Here is a 20,300-nt window from a genome sequence, read left to right on the forward strand (position 1 = left end):
AAGAAAATCACTATACAGTTAGGGGATGAAAAATCTTCCTTCTGCTCTCTTAGGTTCTGTGGCTGGGCTTGAGAATTAAACTGACATAAGACAGATTAACAGGAGAAAAACATAGAAATTTTATTTAATATTTTTATGTACATATGGGAGTCTTCATAAGGAAAGTGAAGACCCAAAGAAGCAGGTAGAACTGAGAGCTTATATACTTTAATAAAGAAGCAGTACATTTGTGGGAAAGTGATGAGACAGAGGGACTTGGGCTAGGGAGGCAGTAAATTGTGGGAAAGTGATTAAGAAAATATATGGGGGAAACTAATGGAAGATAAGGGTTATTTTAGTAGGTTGGTTTGTATAGATTCATTTTGGTGTTGACTCCCAGTCTCCAGTAATGAGAATGTTCTTCCCTTCCTGGTACAGAGAGGGTACCTTTCTCATAGGAAATTTTATGATCTGCTCTTTGGTAGAAAGGTGGAGGTCAGAGAGCTCTTCCTGCACCTCCTGTTTCTCAAGTGCCTTCAGTTCAAAATAATATGCCAGAATGGCATAGCTTGGGGTAGCATGTTCTGAACCCATTCAACAGCAATTCTTTAGAGCATGGGTTGGCAAACCATGGCTCATGGGTCAAATCAACCCACCACCTGTTTTTGTAAATAAAGTTTTATTGGGACATAGCCAAGCCCATTCATTTGCATATTGTCAACAGTTAATATTGTACTTTGAGGCAGAGTTGAGGAGGCAGAGTTGAATACTTGGAAGTAAGATTCTGTGGCCTGCAAAGCCTAAAATATTGATATTTACTCTCTGGCCCTCTATAGAGAAATGAAAAAAGATTCCTGCTCTAAAACCTTGAAATGCTTTCTCAGAATCATTCATATTTAGAAACATGACTAATTTATAAAACTACTGCATGTACCTTAATTTTATTTAAGAAGTAAGGATTTATCTACTTTTCTGTATAAACATAAATGAAATGATCTTTTTCATGACCTACAAATGTAAGTACAAAGGAACCTATGTTAATACACATTACTACTTTTACAAGTAAGAATAACCATATTTACAAGCCCCTTAGCTCAAATGGCTTGCACATAGTAGGCATTGAGGAAATATTTGTTGAATTTATTATTGACAATAAATCTAGAAAAATATAAGACAAAAAATATAGTACAAAGGGATTCTTCTAGCTTTAAAATAAAAGATCATTTCTGAATTTTGAAATATCTGTCAAACTATTAGGAAAATATGTTTTACTTACATTTTTCGTGTGTAGAGAATAGATATATACACATTAAAAGTGCAGAGAATGATGAGATAGTATCTTTAAATCTGTTAGTGTTAGTATGCACTTAAATATCCCTTGCTACATGAATTACAAAAAAGGGGTAAATCCTAGTACTTTTTAACATAACCATTTATATGTAGAAATATAAATTAGAGCATATGTGTGTGGAAGTATTTCTTGCTTTAAATGATCAAATTTGCAATGGTTACAAAGACATCTCTAACTGCAGGCATGTGCCAGTGTAAAGTGGAGAATGATATATTTAAAGATGCATTCCATGTGTGCTGTATCTGCTACTTGACCATGAATAGCTAGGAGGGCAGTACTCAGGAGAGCCAGCATTTCTGGGCATGTGCCCATTTAGTCTCTTGTTGATATACCAACCTTTCTTTCCCAGTTCTACCCCTAAATCCTAACACCAACTGTCTCCAATATGTGCTCTATAGCTCATTAGTCTTGTGCTTATTTTAATTGCCCCATAATATCTGTGAGGTTAAAGGAGTTGCCTGGAGGAGGAGAAGTCTGGACCCATTCCCAGAGGAATTCTGCAGTTTAGTAGCATTTTTGTAATGGTTAAGAGCACTGACTTTGAAATCAGACTAAACCATGTTTCAGTCCTAGCGAAACCACTTACGAAAGCTTCTAGCTTGTGACTAGTCAGGTTACTCAATCAGTTCTCATGTTTGAAATAAGATAATGATAATTATGTCACAGTGCTATTGTAAGGATTAAGTTAGATAATATATATGAAGGTCTTACAAAGGAGTAAGCACTTTGTACAGCACTCCATAAATGATAATCATGATTATGGGTAGTGGTGGTAGTTTTGTAACAATTGTTAACTTTCCTTATCCGTAAAACAGGGTAATAATATTATCTACCTTAAAGGCAATGCACTGACACATTTAAAATTCTTAAAATAATGCATGGCATATGATAAACATTTAAAAAGTGTTAACCATTATCATCTGCAGTTTCTGCTTTACCCTGAGGGTTCTTCCCTCAGGCATTCTTATCAGTACAGATATCTTGTTTTACAGGCTGACTGAAAATCCCTTTCCTCTTTCTATATTCTCTCCTTTCCAGATCAGTTAGAGATGTGGAAATTTTTATAGACTCTACAGAAATATGTGTCCTTTTAACTCTGGCTTAAAATTGGATAATATGGTAATTTGTATCTTGCAAGGTATAACTTGTCAAATTTATTGCCATAAAGTTCTTTTTATATCCTCTTATTACCTTTCGAATGTCTGTGTAATCTATAGTGATATTCCCTCTTTCATTATTCTCTGTTTTTTTCTTTTAATCAGTTTTGTCAGAAGTTTATCAATTTTATTGAACTTTCAAAGAAGCAGTTTTGGGTTGTTGATATTTTTCTCTTTTTTTGTTTTGTTTTGTCTTTTATTGAATTTCACTTTTTAATTTTCTTTTTTTAATTTTCTTTTTTAATTTTTTTTTTTCTGCTTACTTGGGTTTCATTTGCTCTTCTTTTTCAGATTTCTTCAGGTGGAATCTTAGATTACTGATTTTAGAAATTTCTTAGAAATTTTAGAAATTTATTCTTTTCTAATATAAGCACATAAAGCTATACATATCTCTGTAAGCATGTTTTATGGACATCCCCCACATTTTGAAGTGTACGAATATCGCCTGCCATTTTGGCTGCCCACCATCAAGACCTCAGCCTCTGCAGCCACCCCTGACAGTGCACCCTGAGGGGAACTCAGGACAGAGAAAAACAGGGTACTGGCGCTAGATAGTTAAGGTGCATATCAAAGGAATAATTTCAGTAAGCCCAGACTCTTGCATCTTTCCATACATAGAAAAGTGCTAAATTCATTAACTTGAGATGTCTGGTTTTTTGAATATAACTAGCAGTAAGTAATCTTTTGATGTTGGACCCCTGAGTTTGTTTCTTTTTCTTTTTTTTTCCAAAACTGCTATATATCCTGATACATTCTGGCTCCTACCCTCCCTCTTTGGAGCAGTCCCTCTGAGCTATCTGAGAGGCTGTATCCCAGGCTTAAGTCCTTAGTAAGTCTGCTGAATAAAACATAATATTCAGTTTTTAGGCTTTGCATTCTTTTCAGTTGACAAGTATATTTTCATTTTTATTCAGTTCAAAATATTTTTTAATATCCCTTGTGATTTCTTCTTGGGTTATTCAGAAATGTATTGTTTAATTTCCAAGTACTTGAGGATTTTTCCAATTTATCTTTTCTGTTACTGATTTCTAGTTGAATTTCCACTGTGTGGAGTACTCTGTGTGATTTCAACCCTTTTAAATTTATTGAGACATGTGTTATAGACCAGAAATTGGTCTATCATGGTGAATGTTCCATGTGTGCTTATAGAGCATGTGTATTCTATTGTCATTGGGTGGAGTGAAATAAATATATCAATTACATCAAATTTGTTTATAATGTTCAAATTTTCTATATTCTTACTGATTTTTTTACTTATTAATTCTGAGATTGTGCTGAAATATACAATTATAATTTTTCCTTTCAGTTTTTGATATGTGTATTTGAAGCTTTAAGTACATACACATTTAGAATTGGTATGTCTTTTTGATGAATCAATCCCTTTATTTGTATGAGAAGTTCCTTTTTATCCCTATAATATTCAATGGTCTAAAGTCTACTTTGTTCTGACATTAATGTGGCCTGCCCAGGTTTCTTTTTCCATGGTATTTCTTTTTCCATTTGGATGCTTTTAACTTATCTGTTTTGAATTTAAAGTAGTTTCTTATAGGTAGAATATCATTGAGTTTTATGTTTTTATTCAACTTGACAGTCTTTGCCTTTTAATTGGAATGTTAAGATCTTTTCACTTAATGTAATTATTTAAATGTAAGTATTTAAATTGGATTTAAATCTGGTTGGATTTAGATCTGCTATATTGCTGTTTGTTTTATACTTGCTCCATCTGTTTTCAATTCCTTTTCTTTTTCTGTTTTCTATTTTGTACGATCCCATTTTAACTCCACTTTTGGTTTATTAAGTGAATCCACTTTGTTGTTGTTACTGTACGATTTATAATATGTATCCTTAATTTAATACAAGTCTAGTTTAAATAATATTATATTATTCTGCGTATAACATAAGAACTTTATAATGATATTTTCTCAATTCCTCCCTTCCATCCTTTGTACTGTAGTTGTTATACATTTTGTTCCTACATATTTATGAACCCCACAATACATTATTATCATTTTTGCTTTAAGCAGTCAATTATCTTTTAAGGAAATTTTAAAATGAGGAAAATGTTTTTATATTTGTTTACCAGTTTACCATTTCGATCTCTCCTCTCTCATTTGTGGAAGTCTGTATTTCCGTCTGGTATAATTTTCATTCTGCCTGAAGAACTTCTCTTAACATTTCTTGTATTATAGGTCTGTTATAGGTATACCTTGTAGTATAGGTATTTGGTATACTACCTTGTAGTATAAGTCTGCTGCAGTATACATCTGTTGAATTCTCAAAGCTTTTGTTTTACTGAAAGTTTATTTCATGTTCATCCTTGAAAGATTTTTTCACTTGTCAGATTTTCCCTAGAATTCTAGATTAACAGTTGTTTTCTTTCTGTACTTTAAAGATGTCTTTCCATTGTCTTCTGGTCTCCATGGTTGCTGACAGCACATCTTCAATCATTCTTACCTTTGTTGCTCTGTAGCAGGGGTCAATACACTTTTTCTTAAAGGACCAGATAGTAAATAGTTTAGGTTTGTGGGTCATCTGATCTTCTTTACAACTGCTGAACTTTGGTGTAGTGTGAAAGCAGCAATAGACAATATGTAAATGAATGAGTGTGGCTGTGTTCTTATAAAACTTTATTTGTAAAATCATGTGACTGGCTCATCTACTGTAGTTTGTTGAACTCTGCTCTGTAAGAACAAATCTCTTTTTATCTGACCTCTTTTAAGGTGTTCTCTCTATCACTGTTTTTCAGCATTTTGATTATGATGTTCCTTTGTGTGGCTTTCTCTATGTTTCTTATGTTGGTGTTGAGCTTTGTGGATTTGGTGGTTTATAGGTTTTTTGTTTGTTTGTTTGTTTTTACCAACATACACAATGATTTTATACACATCCATGGATAGTACTAACATTTATAACCATTCACATACACATGTATGTTTGGTTTATAGTTTTTATGAAATCTGGAAAAAATTTCACTCATTGTTAGTTTTACATATTTTTGATAATGTTCAAATTTTCTATATTCTTACTGAATTTTTTTTAAATCGGCCCCTTACTGATTTTTTTTACTTATTAATTCTGAGAATGTGATCTTACTTAATATTATGCCCACAATAGGCATATCTTAGGCTCTGTTTATTCTTTTCTCTTTCTGTCCTTCATTTTGAGTACTTCTATTGCTATCTTAATAGTTCTCTGTTAATTTTTCTGTAGTGTCTAATCTACTGTTAATTTCATCCAGTGTCTCTTTCATTTTATATATATTTTTCATCTCTAGAAATCCTATAATGGGTCTTATTTAAATATTCTATTTCTCTCCTCATATGTTCATGTTTTCCTTTACATCCCATTTATAATAGCTGTGCTAAGATCCCTGTCTACTAAATCCATCATCTTTTTCATTTATGTGTCTATTTCAATTGATAAATTTTTCTCCTGGCTTTGGCTGATATTTTCCTCCTTCCCATGTCTTTTTAAAAAATTGGATGCTAGCTATTTTAATTTTTTGTTGTTGTTGGCTGTTGCATTTTGGTTTTTTGTTTTATTCATGTAGCGAGTGTTGGATTTTGTTCTAGGATCAGTTTGATTCCGCTAAGGATTGCTTTTAAGTTGTTTTAGGCAGGTCCAGGGTAGTCTTTTTTGGGGGGTTGGTGATAGCCCCACTGTCTCTGATTTATTCTGATTTAGCCCCACTATAAGCTGGGACAGGGTGCTCTGCATATTATGAGTATTGGGAATTGTTTGGCCTGTTGCTTTTGGTGTTTTGTTTTGTTTTTCTGTACAATCTTCTTGTTATGCATGTACAGATTAGAACTCTGCCAAAGATTTAAGGAAATCTCTCTGCAGTTCTCTGGAGCTCTCTGTGGAGCCTGCTTTTCTGCAATAGTCTACCCTGAAAATTCTAGCCAACAAAACGTCCTTGAATTCTAATCTGTGTCTCTTCAACTCTTCAATACTGCTTGGCTCCGTTGGGGGTTCTGTCCTTGTGCTGCAGCTTGGAAATGGCCTCCAGGCAATAAGCTTGAGCAATTGAAGGACTCATCTTATTTGTTTCCATTCTTTCAAGGATCAGAAAACCACTGCAAATTGTCCAGTATCTGAAAACCATTGTTTCTTACCTTTTGAATGATTATCTAGTTGTTCAGAAAGGCAGATAATTCCTATAGCGTTTAATCCTACATAGGCAGAAGCAAAACTCTGATCACCTCTTAACAGACACAGATAGATACTATTGATAAATGAACCTTTATTATGTATTTGTGGGAACAGTGGGTTAATTCTCTTAGTTAAGAACTAAAAACTAGATTCATTTATTTCAAACTTCAAATTGTTTTACACATTTTTTTTTTTTTTTTTTTTTTGCGGTACGCGGGCCTCTCACTGTTGTGGCCTCTCCCATTGCGGAACACAGGCTCCGGACGCGCAGGCTCAGCGGCCATGGCTCACGGGCCTAGCCGCTCCGCGCCATGTGGGATCTTCCCAGACCTGGGCACAAACCCGCGTCCCCTGCATCGGCAAGCGGACTCTCAACCACTGCGCCACCAGGGAAGCCCTACACATTTTTTTTTAATTTACACCTGTTCACTCAACATCCAGAGTATTTATTTAGTTCAATAACACCTATTTTATATTTATTTATTTATTTACTTATTTTATTTTATTTTTTTTTTGCGGTACATGGGCCCCTCACTGTTGTGGCCTCTCCCGCTGTGGAGCACAGGCTCCGGACGCGCAGGCTCAGCGGCCATGGCCCACGGGCCCAGCCGCTCCGCGGCATGTGGGATCTTCCCAGACCTGGGCACAAACCCGTGTCCCCTGCATCGGCAGGCGGACTCCCAACCACCGCGCCACCAGGGAAGCTCCCACATTTTTAAATGAATATTTTTTTAACTTCTCACTAGGGACTCTTGAAAGAGACTGTGTCGTTATTTGATTAATGCAGTTCTTATTTTTTTCCTTAAGTCATAAAACCAAGATGTAAATTGGTACTTAATATTTATATTTGAATATTTTACATTTCTTATTTTCAACAAGAAAATAATATGTAACTAAAACAAACTGATTATTGTATTTAAAGCTTATGAGACCTTGATAAGGTTCAGAAATGGATAAGGTATCACAAACAGATCAAAATGTAGCAGAATCACACCTGTAAATTAACTATAGTGTAAGATATAAACCAAATATCATCCGTGCCCTGAGAAGAAGAAAGTAATTCTTACCGAAGTATGAGAACAGGCTTCACCTGGAGGTGATATTTGATCAAGGTCTTAGAGAATAAGTAGGTATGAAAGAGTAGGAGGAATTAGTCTAGAATATTTCATTCTCTTTTATTTTTTTTTTAACATGTAAAGTTAATATCGTTATAAGGTTTTCCACTCAAGGAACAGTTATCAGATGTAATAAATAGTTTCATTTCAAGATTTGTTTGTAAATTAGTTTTCTATAGGTGTGTAACAAACAAATTTAGAAATTTAAAAGCATTTATTATCTCACAGTTTCCATGTCTCAGGAGTCCAGGCACAGCTTAGCTTAATCCTGTGCTTAGGGTCTAATCAAGGTGTTAACCAGGACTGCAGTCTCATCTGAGGCTCAGAATTTTCTTCCAAGTGTACTGATCATTGTCAGAATTCAGCTTTTCATGTCATAGAACTGACTGTGAGGCAGGTCCTCAGCTCCTAGAGATTGCCTGCCATTCCCTGTCTGTGGTCCATTCTACAGCATGGCTGTGTGATTCTTAAAGACCAACAGGAGAGTATCTCAGCTACTTCTAATATATCTGTCTCTCTCTTTTTTTAAAATTTATTTATTTTTGGCTGCGTTGGGTCTTCGTTGCTTCATGTGGGCTGTCTCTAGTTGCGGCGAGCGGGGGCTGCTCTTCATTGCGGTGCGCAGGCTTCTCATTGCGGTGGCTTCTCTTGTTGCGGACCACCGGCAGTAGGCGCCCAGGCTTCAGTAGTTGTGCCACGTGTGCTTAGTAGTTGTGGCTCGCGGGCTCCAGAGCGCAGGCTCAGCAGTTGTGGCGCACGGGCTTAGTTGCTCCACGGTACGTGGGATCTTCCCAGACCAGGCCTGAACCTGTGTCCCCTGCATTGGCAGGTGGATTCTTAATCACTGCGTCACCAAGGAAGTCCCTATCTGCCTCTCTTGACTTATGTCTCTGATACCTAGACCCTCTTTTAAAGGGCTCACCTGATTGGGTCAGCCCCTTGCCCCAGGATAATCTCCTTTTTGATTAACTGAAAGTCACTGATTTAGGGACCTTAATAACATCTGCATAATCCCTTTGTCTTTGCTATATAATGTAACCTAGTCAAAGGAGTGATACCCCATCATATTCACAAGTCCTGTCCACGCTCAAAGGGAAGGAATTATACAGGATATGTACGCCAGGGAGAGGGAATCTTGGGGGCTATCTTAGAATTCTGCTGACCACAGTTTGATTTATACTATTAGTATACTTTGAAGACTACAAGATTTATTTTATAGAGAGGATGTGGATAGACTGGAAATACTAATAAACTACAATTGATTAAACAGTTGAAAACAAATTATTTTCTAAAGTAATTGTCACCTCAGTAGATTGGGTTTTTTTGTTCTTTCCTTAAATAATTTAACTGATCTGATACGCTCATTATATTTTAAGGAAAGAATCTCATTGAAACCTTGTAAAATTTCCATTTGCTTCCCAATAAACATGTACAATTTTTAAAATCCTCAGTTTTTTCTTTTTACATAATTTTAATACTTAGATCTATTCTCTGTTAATTATTTTGAAGTTCTATGGTAATGTTCTCCTAGCAACATGAAAGGGGAGACTGAACACTGTTCACAATTGGCAATGTAGTGTTGCTAAGCTACCTGTCTTTTTAATTTGAAATATTAGGCATTTCAATAATAGGTAGCCCTTAAGCTTTTAAGTGTTTGCTCATGACACATTACAGTGTTTATGTATACTTTTCACCTCTGTATTATAGCTATTATTGTGAAAGTTTAAGAAAAAAAGAAGAGTGTATTTAATAGCAGTCAGTAGAGTACCTTAACTACATAAAATTAGTCATTTTATGAGAAGCTCTAATATGGACACAAATGAAGTTATAAGCTATACTTTAATAAGAACTTACCTCAAATGCAGCTGTACTACAAAATGCAGTAATTATACCAATATTTCATTTGATTTTAAGTAAAATCATTGTAGAATACCTAAAATATTACCTATAGTTGTTTTAAAACTGGCAGTATTGTTATTCTCTAGGAATATCATTAAATACATACTGAAAAAGCATTTTATTATATTATGTTGCTGTCATGCTATTCACATTACTTTTTCTTAAAGTAGGATATCAAGTACTAAACGGTATCATTGCAGAACATCTCCTAATTTGTAAAAGATGAATATATGAAGATTCTTCTAGGTGGACTCTTTTAATAAAAGTTTTTCCTCTATATTCCCCTTACCCCATAAAAATAATTAAATAAATACATGTCCATTGTAGAAAATATCTTCAAAAGTATAGATAAGTATAGAGAAGAGTTTGAAACTACCTCTAATCCTCCTTCCCCCAGAGAAACACTATTCAGACTTTAGCATATTTCCTTTCTTTGAATATTGCTATAGAAATAAAGATCATATTTCATACTCAATTTGCATCTTTTATTTTCTTATTACAGTATAAGCATCTTTCCAAATCATTAAAATTGAAAACATTTTTAATGACTAATTATGTGGATGTACAGTATTTCTCATTATATAGTTTCCTGTTTTTATTATGTAAATAACAGTGATAAGAAAATCTTTGTGCAAAACCTTTGTCAGCATTTCTGAATTCCTTACTATAGATTCTAGCTAGGACTGTAACAGATTCTAGGAATGAAAAAATATGAACATTTCAAAGACTTCTGAACATGTAAATAGATTACTTTCACTGAAAAGTTGACCATTCTTATTAACATTTACTAGTTTAGTTTTAAAAAGAGGAAGAGGGCTTCCCTGTTGGCACAGTGGTTGAGAGTCCGCCTGCCGATGCAGGGGACACGGGTTCGTGCCCTGGTCCGGGAGGATCCCACACGCCGTGGAGTGGCTGGGCCCTTGAGCCATGGCCGCTGAGCCTGTGCATCTGGAGCCTGTGCTCTTCCGAAAGAGGAAGAAATAGTTAATATATTACTTTTAACTTGTTTTTATGATCAAAAAATTGTATTTTTTCAAGTGTTTATTAGCCATCTGTAATTATTATTTTGTGAGAATTTCCATTTCCCTGTAACATTTGTTGATATATCCATGTGTCTTTTAATGATTTTTGGGAGATCTTCAAGTACTGAATTTATTCCCCTTTCTGTCATATTTTCCCATGTATTTGCCTTTTAATTTGATTTATACACTTTGTAAAATACAGATCTTTCAAAAAGTTCTTTTAAAAATCTCTCCACCTTTTCTTTTTATTTCTATTTATTGCTTTTAGACTTATAAATCCCTTTACTGTGTAGATTCTCCTACATTTGATCTCCTTTTACCATATTCACCTGTGGGTGGTTGCTGGGTAAACTCCCAGAGGCAACGCATTGTCTCAAATCCCAGCAGGCAACTGGACATTCACAGAGTGAACCTCCCGGCCCTGATGCTTGCTATTCCCAAACTGCATCGTTTCTTTCATCAGGGTTCCCTAAGCGCCAGGGGGTTTGGCAGTGAACAAAGCAGATGCAGATCTCCTTCTGTCACCTTCCCCCGGTTAGCTAGGCTGGAGCATCACTCTTTTCCCACTGCCTGGCTTTTCTCATAACTGTGACTTTGCTCCATGTGCCACTGTTTGGGTGTTGTCTCCTCCTCTCCATCAACTCAGATATGACACCTTGTTCAAGGGCCAGCTCATCCAAGAAGTCCTTCCTGAGTAGCCACCCACCTGACAGTCCCTTAGCTTGCAGGCCCTTTGACTCATGTGTTCTGCTCTCCACAATGAGCTCCTTTGTAACTGCTCTCCACTGGTACCATTAAAGTAGCTACCATTGTGATGTAAACTGGGTGCCAGTTTACAAAAGTAATTAAATTTTTTTTTTACATCTAATATTTTTACATCTAATTCTTAACCATGTGAAGTGTATTTTGATTTATAGTGTTGGGTTAGAAACAAAACTGATTTTTTTTTAATGTTAATCCATTGCTAGAGCACCAGTAAGAATATTTCCTTGCCCATTGATTTGTGATAGTTCTTTTATAATATACCAAATCCGTGGATACTGGGCTGATTGCCTACTCTCTGTTCTGTTTCATTGATCTTTTCTATTTTGCATCAGAACAGCATTATAGATTAGCTTTATCATATCCTTTTTGATATTTGGAACTGTTTACCCCTCTATAGAATAATGCAGATTTTTACCATACATCTTGTGCTGTGGGTATTCCTGGATATTTTATGTTTTTTACTGCTATTGTGAATTGAATTTTTTTCTCTTCTGTTTTCCGATTCTTCTTTTTTGGCGGTACGGGGGCCTCTTACTGTTGTGGCCTCTCCCGTTGCAGAGCACAGGCTCTGGACGCGCAGGCTCAGCAGTCATGGCTCACGGGCCCAGCCACTCTGCGGCATGTGGGATCTTCCCGGACCGGGGCACGAACCCGTGTCCCCTGCATCGGCAGGCGGACTCTCAACCACTGCGCCACCAGGGAAGCCCCCGATTCATTTTTACTGGCACATTGGAAGGGTATTTTTTTTTATATTTATCTTAAATCTGAACTCTTTATTCTCAATAATTCTGAGTTGATTTGTAGAGTTTGTTTGTATCTAATTATAAAACCTGCAAATATGAAAATTTACTTCTTCCATGAAGTTATATCTGGATTGGCTGGAAGTTACAGAGTGATATTAACTAATAATAGTGAGTATTTTTATCACAAAAAAAAAAACAGTGGTCAACTTTCTATTGAAAATAAAATTATAGTTAAAAACAAATCATCTTTAGTTATCCTAGATTAGATTACTTGCTTTGCAAATTTACCATGTGTAAGATACATCAAGATTCTGGGAGATATTCATTTCTCTAGCAGAGGGTTGGGTGGGGGGGCAACATCTAATTAATACTAATTGCTAACTAACTTCAGAAGGAAAGGAACTAAACTTGAGATAGAGATTTCAGGGACTTACCTGGTGGTGCAGTGGTTAGGAATCCGCCTGCCAATGCAGGGGACACAGGTTCGAGCCCTGGACTGGGAAGATCCCACGTGCCGCGGAGCAACTAAGCCCATGCGCCACAACTACTGAGCCCACGCTCCACAGCTACTGAACCCTCGCGCCTAGAGCCCATGCTCCACAACAAGAGAAGCCACCGCAATGAGAAGCCTGCGCACCTCAGGGAAGAGTAGCCCCCGCTCGCCGCAACTAGAGAAAGCGTGCGCACAGCAATGAAGACCCAACGCAGCCAAAAATAAATTTAAAATAAATAAAAAAATAAATAAAACAGGGTTAAAAAAAAAAAGAGAGAGATTGTAGTTTGGAGGGGAAAGGCTAGAGAGAAGCGAGGTGAGTTAGCCTCTAGATTCCCCCACTTTATCTCCTTGGGAGCAATTCCTAGCATGGTGGCAAGTGGAGTCAGCCTCTTTCCAAGAAGACTACAAGAGAACTAGAAGTGAGCATAACTGCAGCTCCCTTAAAGTGAGGGATGGGTAGCAAAGAACATTCACAAAATTTACCTCTAGAAGACACTATAGCATGACTTCTTCAGAGTCTGGCTATACATACTGTTCAGGTGTGACAGGTGTTTGTTGAAGTCATTACTTTGTGAAATTTAGCCCAGATGAGTGAATGGGGCTGGATTTCTTATTCTAGGAGGACCCAAGGGGATTATCTTGACAGACCTCCCTCACTTCAACAAAGTTCATGGTCAACAAGGAGTTGCTTAGCTGCCCTTCATACTGTTTTTATATATACCATTGTTGCAGAAACCTGAAGCTACAAGTATGTAGGTGGAAACTTTATTTTCTTATGATAATAAAGGATCAGGGTTTTTCCTTCTATATTGTTTGTCACCTCAGTGGATATATTCCATAGCTTTTGATGGATAACAAACCACTACAAAACTTAGTAGCTTAGAGCATCAACCATTTATTTGGCTCATAATTCTGAAGGTTGGCAATTTAAGCTGAGTTTAGCTGGGCAATTCTATTCTTAGCTGGGCTCCCTCATGAGTCTGTGGTCAACCTTGGGTTGGTTAGGCGATTCTGCTTTTGGAAGTTGGCTAGTTGCTGACTGGAAGACTTGAGTTCTTCTCCATATGGTGTCTGTACCTCCAGAATCCTTGCCTAGGTTTTTTGTCATGGTAGTAGAGGTCTAAGAGAGAGCAGAAGCAGGCAAAGAAAGCCTCTTGAAGCTAGCGTTGGAATTAGGACACTGTTGCTTTTGTTCTGTTCTGTTGGCCAAAAGAAGTCACAAGGCCAGCTGATTCACAGAGGAAGGACATAGAGTCTACCTCTTGATGAGAGCTGCCATAAAGCAACATATTCCAAAGGGTATGGACACAGGGAAGTATGGGGAATTGGGACCATTTTTTTTGCCATCAGTCTACCACAGTTTGGTGAATGAAGGACTCAGAGATGTGCTTCGGACACTATCTTTGTTGTCAATATAGATTTTAATTTTGCTGTTACAAATTGTGTCACTGTCCTTTTTATCTCAACCTATTGTCCTTGTACCTTGTGTTATTTTTCTCTTTATACTATTCATTTGGTTTTGGCTTCTTGTGCATTTTTATTCAAGTCCATGTCAAATAAAATTTTTCTAAAATTATCTTTTGGTTCTTTATTAAATCTATTCAGAGATATGTTCTCTCTGTCTTCAGGATATTTCTTCTTCATGTGTGGGAGTATTTTTACTCATGGACATCACCGTGTTTTTTTCCCTTTTTGTTAGAGTTCTGTTAGTATTTGCCAACAGAGCATGTGGACGTTTCTCACTGTCTACTTAGATTTGAATGCCTTTTCAGATCCTCATCTGAAGAATAGTTGTTAGACATTCCCCAGTGACTGGCAACCAGTCATCAAATGTGGTTTTGCTAAACTAAACTAGGATCATCTGCCACCATGCTATGTATGCCTGGTTTTTGGACAGTTTAAAAAGGTGAAGTATGTGGAAAAACCATATTTCTTAATATATGTTATTAAAAGAATTTTTCCTGTATTTTCCCTTCTTTGCAGAGATTTTCATTTGGATATTGAGCCTTCTCAGATGCAGTAAACCATTCTTAGATGCAGTAAACCCTACCTTCTCACATGCTCTTTACTAGGAATTGTACTTAAATGGATGTAGAAAGAAGTGTGCCACTGGTCAGTTGGGAATGAGTTGCACTACTCTGGCTGCCTCATAAAGCCATCCTCTACTACGGCAACACTGCTTCTCTTAAACAGCAGGCAGAAAAAGGGAGAGAGCTAAAGTCCCTTTCTCAGCTGACAGAATTACTGTGTTTCACAGAGCAAAGCAATCCTTTGTACCCTGTGTACTATTCAGAAAACTGGGCCACCATTAATTTGTTTCTAGACCTGGTTTCTGGACTTACAGATAGTGAAATTGAGGGTTCTTATCAGAGGTTAAATTAATTTTGGTAGAGTGAACCCTTGTCTCTGTCTGTGCCTTTCCTGAGAAGATGGCAGCAGCTGCACTGGCAGGTCTCTACGTGGATGCCATGCTAAGCTAAGAGTCCAAACTGTATTTAATTAATAATTCATTTTCCATTTTTTGTTAATCAAATATATGTAATGAATATCCAATAAAAAATATAGCAACCACAAATAATAGTTTTTTAAAGGGTGAGATTTGCTACTTTTGTTAGCTTGTACAGTGTTGTAATATGAATAAATACATCACTCCATAATAATTTTGGAGTAATAACATATATTTCCTAGTCCTCCATTATTGCCTTCAAAGTTTGCTGTTGGCAAACCACAGCTCTAGCACTTTGCTTTTCTCTCTTGTCCTCTCCTGGGCATCAGTGGTCTAAATATGGGACATGTTTGGCTGAAGGATCAGGAAGCAGTGCCTCCAGAATTCTCTGAAACAGTTTTTGGAATAACAGATCGAAATAGCTATCTTTGAGGAAATGATAGTTACTTCTAAAGGAGCTATAGTTGTCTTATCTCTGGCAACTATTTCTGATTGCTAAGTTTAAGACGTAATGGTATGAACTACCAATGTTTGACTAGTAGAAAATAAACAGGACAAAAACTGAGCAATAGTTAATCATGTTTAGTTCACTCACTTGTTTTTTCATGTCACATGCTTATGATACTTACATTACCTATCTTTAATATAACTATGTTTTATATTAATTATTATAGATTTTCCACTGGAATTAAGATTTTTCACAATGTTGCACAACGTTCCAAGAGCTTATAAACCATCTGAAATGGTTTGAGAACCACTGAGCTTATCATCTTGTAAGATACTAGAGGGAAGGTACTTTTGTCATCATCGTCATCACACATGATCAGAAGCCATTGTAGACTTGAGTAGAAAGTAACATGAGGAAACATTGGGCTTAATCCTTGGGGTGTTTGGGGAGTTTTCTGGAATGAGTGGTGGAGGGTGAGAGTAGACATGGCAGTGAGAGTGGAATGTAACCACTGTAAACAACATTGTCAGTTCAGTTCATATTAAGCATTTGATTAAAAACTCCTAAAACTCTAGCATTATTGATCCAGATGAAAATATTAAGGTGGATTTCTCTTCTGTTAGTTTGATAAGTTAATTTTGAATTGATGAAAGTTATACAAATTAAAATTTTAAAAATCATATTTTTTTTCAAACATTCTTCCTCATAACTGGCAAACACAGATGAAAGTCATCTAAAAAGTACTTTGAATTTCATATTATTACTTTTCTAGGTAGGAACGTGTAATTATAGGATACGTTTTCAAAACTACATCATTGCAGTAACTACGCATTTATTCATTCCTAGGCGGTATGTGTTACTATGCCCTAATTTTACAGATTCAGAAATTCAGAGTGGCGTAGTGGCTTGGCAGGCTTTAAGCATTAAAACTAAACTTTGAATCCAAGGCAGATGTTGCTAAATCCCATGCTCTTTGAACCACACCACAACATGCCTTGGTTTGTAAATTATTTATTTAATTTCTTAAATAACAAAAGTAATATATGCTCAAGGCAAACATTACCTAAATGCATACATTATGTATGGCAAGTATATATTATACAGATATATATTTGTATTTTGGAAAGATGTGTCTAGCAGCGCTATGGTTGACAGATGGAAAAGAGGGAACCTTGGAGGAAGAGAAACTAGTTAGGAAACTATTTCAGTAATCCTGACAAGAAATGATAACAGCCTCCCTCCCTCCTTCCTTCCTTTCCATGTGATGATTTGAGGATTGAGTGAAGAGCATTAGGTGTCCTGCTTATGTAGGGGAAAAACCAAAGTATAAGATGTGGAAACATCTAAGAGATTTATGAGCCTTTCTGGGATCTAGTTTACATGGTGACTAAAGCAAATTTCAGATTACAGTTTCTTTTCACTTTTGTCTATTCTAAAATAGGATTCTTATAACTGTCCTTACAATCTTGGCTAGTAATTCAGGAAGTAGAACTCATAAAGAGATCATAGTCACAGACCTTCAGTTTCAGGGTCATAATGTAGCTGTTGAAATGACAACTAAATGGGGAAGACTGGTCTGCCTTTCTTTGCTGGCCAAAGAAACACACAAGACACTTGGCTGGATGTTGAAGGGTAAGGAACGGAGAAGGGCATGTAAAATGGACTCAGCCAGACCTTGTCCCTGGAAGTTTTCAGGGAGATAAATGATAAAGGTAACTATAATAGTAGGTAGGAGTAAAAGTAGAAGGGGCTACAGATTCAAAGAAAAGAATTTATCATCCAGGAAAATCTGGAGGAGTTGGCATTTGAGTTAGTGAGCTTTGAATAGGAAGAATAGAATAAGGAGCATTCTACCTCAAGGGAGTAATATGACCAAACTCACTGGCCCCCCAAATATTTGTTGAATATCTGAATAAATGGAATCAGGTAGCATTGTTGTTCCACCAACTTACTCGGTGTAATGTAGTGTCTCCTATATGCCAGGCACTGTGGCAGGTAGGTGCTAGGACTATAACAAGATGACCCTCATAGACAATCATCCTCTAATAGGAGAGACAAGTAAAACAAACTAATGACTATATAAATTCAAAGCGAAAAAGGACTGTTAGGCTACTGAATAACTTGGGTGAAAAGACATGTTGGATAGGGTAGTCAAGGAAGGCCCCTCTGAGGGAACAAAATGTCATTTGAAACTGATCTTTGTAAGAACCACTTTGAGATATTTACCATGTTTCAAGTCTTTACCATTGTTGCTTTCCAAATACAGTCCTCCAGGACTGGTTCCAGGACCCCTGCAGATACCAAAGTCCGTGGATGCTCAAGTCCCTTATATAAAATGGTGTAGTGTTCGCATATAACCTAAGACGTCCTCCCTAGACACTGTAAATCATCTCTAGATTACTTATAATACCTAATACAATGTAAGCGCTATGTAAATAGTTGTAAATATAATGTAAATCATGTGTAAATAGTTTCTGGTGTGTGTCAAATTTAAAATTGCTTTTCGGAACTTTCTGGAATTTTTTTCCCAATATTTTCATTCCATATTTGGTTGAATCTGTGTGTGGAACCTGCAGATAGGGAAGGCTGACAGTACATTTAATTTGCCTAAATTACTCCCCCTAAAAGTACAACCTGTGAATTTCCTATTTTCCATCAGTATTTATTTTATCTTTATTTATTTATTTATTTGTTGACTTACTTACCTGTTGTTAAATTTATAATGTCATCCTTGTTTTGCAGAAACCAAAGCTGAAAGATTGGCATCCTCCTGGGGGTTTTATTCTGGGATTGTGGGCACTCATTATCATGGTTTTCTTCAAAACTTATGGAATCAAGCATATGAAGTTCATTTTCTAGATGCGATGATGTATGAAGAACACTACGTGGAAGACTACAACCTTGGATAAAAGTTCATTATATATATATATATATATATATATATATATATTTTAACATCTTTATTGGAGTATAATTGCTTTACAATGGTGTGTTAGTTTCAGCTTTATAACAAAGTGAATCAGTTATACATATACTTATGTTCCCATATATCTTCCCTCTTGCGTCTCCCTCCCACCCTCCCTATCCCACCCCTCCAGGCGGTCACAAAGCACCGAGCTGATATCCCTGTGCTATGCGGCATGTCAATATATTTTTAAAAATACATTACTCTTGTGTGATTTGGCAGAAAGTATAAGGAAGCTAAATTTGAAAGAACTATTGGTTTTATAACTCAGAAATAATTGTTAATGCAAGTGCTAAATGACACTAAATATATTTGTTTTTCATTTTGTATTATTAGAATATTGGGACAAAGAGATCAGAATACACTCACTGACTCTTTTTGAAAATAAGAATTGCCCCTTGTTTTATCCCCTTTTCATTTGGAAAAGAAAAAAATGTGAAGACATTAAATTCTCACTAGCAAGGGAAACTTTTGTTAGTATTTTTGTATATGTTCTCCCAGTCTTTTTCATACTTTTTTTCTAAAATAGAGAGCATATAGAACATACCATTTTATAACCTTACTTGTCATTTTGCAGTATGTTGTCAACCCCTTCCCTCTCCTTGGATATTCTTCAAGAACACGTGAATGGCTGCACACTATCCATTTCATGAATGTACAGTAATTTATTTAACATTCTTCTATAATTAGACCACTTACTTTGTTCCCCAAATTTTCTTTTGGTTCATTCTTTAATGTGTTAATATTTTGTCAGCTATTCTTGGAATTCTGCAGCTAAAATGATAAGTAGAGATGAATAATCAGTTTCTTAATCTGTGGTACTGACAGTCTCCAGGACCTTATTTACTGTCAGTTTATCTGGAAAATTTAAGATCTTGGGGAATTTCACATACTGATTGCTCAAGAGAAACAAACCTAATCATTTTTCATTTCTAAGCATTCTGTGCTCCTCTAGAATTGATCACCTCCTCTTCTGTTTCCACGCTGAAAGAGATGTTGTTTCATTCTGTTTAAGGTAAACCTTGCCCACTGGCTGGATCTACACTTTTTCTGGGACAATCCCGTAAAACGGATGGACTGTAGGAAAAATTCATGCTTGTGGCCCTGTCTTCGTGTCTGACTGATGTATCACATAAGGCAGTAAGCTCTTTTCTGGTCTCTGACAAGATGCAAGAGCTTATATCCCCATCACTGATTTTTTTCATCTTGCCAGCCATCTTCATGTCTATCTCGTAACTGTAAATGGTATTGAGATTGTGCTTTGCTATCAGCCCCAGATATTGCTTTTTCACATATAAGCGGTAAAAAAAAGTGAAAGTTGAGTATTCATGTCCCATGGGATACTTTTTTGTATTTTATCTGTTTTATCCAGGAACTTCGTGCTAATCTTTATTCACTATGAAAATATGTTTTGTAAATTGTAGGAAACATTCAGAAGACAACCCTTCCTCTACAATAAAACCTCTTAAAATTAATAGTCCTTAGACTCTGTTTTCCTTTTAGCACTTAAAATATTACCCTTTAATTATATGCAAAATGGTCATGCTTTTCACAGGCAAAGGATTAACTGTGTTATCTCTCAGGTTAGAACAAATGACATTGAGGCTTTTTGCCAGCTCTGAATCTTCATTTTAATTGATCTTTTTATTGCTGCACTAGATAAAAGAAGAAGGACAATTTTTATCTGATTATATGGAGAAGCATCTTTTTGTACATAGAAAGGGGGAAAAACAAACTTAAATTCGAATAGCTGGATTGTAGTAGT

General features: G+C 36.1%; 1 protein-coding gene across 1 annotated transcript in view; it reads left to right on the forward strand.

Moving 5' to 3' along the window:
• PIGK (phosphatidylinositol glycan anchor biosynthesis class K) overlaps window positions 1-20,015 on the forward strand; it is a 135,053-nt gene extending 115,038 nt beyond the window's left edge. Inside the window, exon 11 of the mRNA XM_004279945.4 lies at window positions 18,313-20,015. Coding sequence (XP_004279993.1) covers window positions 18,313-18,429 — 117 coding nt within the window. The 3' untranslated portion in view covers window positions 18,430-20,015. The remainder of the gene's footprint in view (window positions 1-18,312) is intronic.
• Window positions 20,016-20,300: the final 285 nt, after the last annotated feature.

Source organism: Orcinus orca, chromosome 1 (genome assembly GCF_937001465.1).
Source record: "Orcinus orca chromosome 1, mOrcOrc1.1, whole genome shotgun sequence".
Taxonomy (NCBI): Eukaryota; Metazoa; Chordata; class Mammalia; order Artiodactyla; family Delphinidae; genus Orcinus; species Orcinus orca.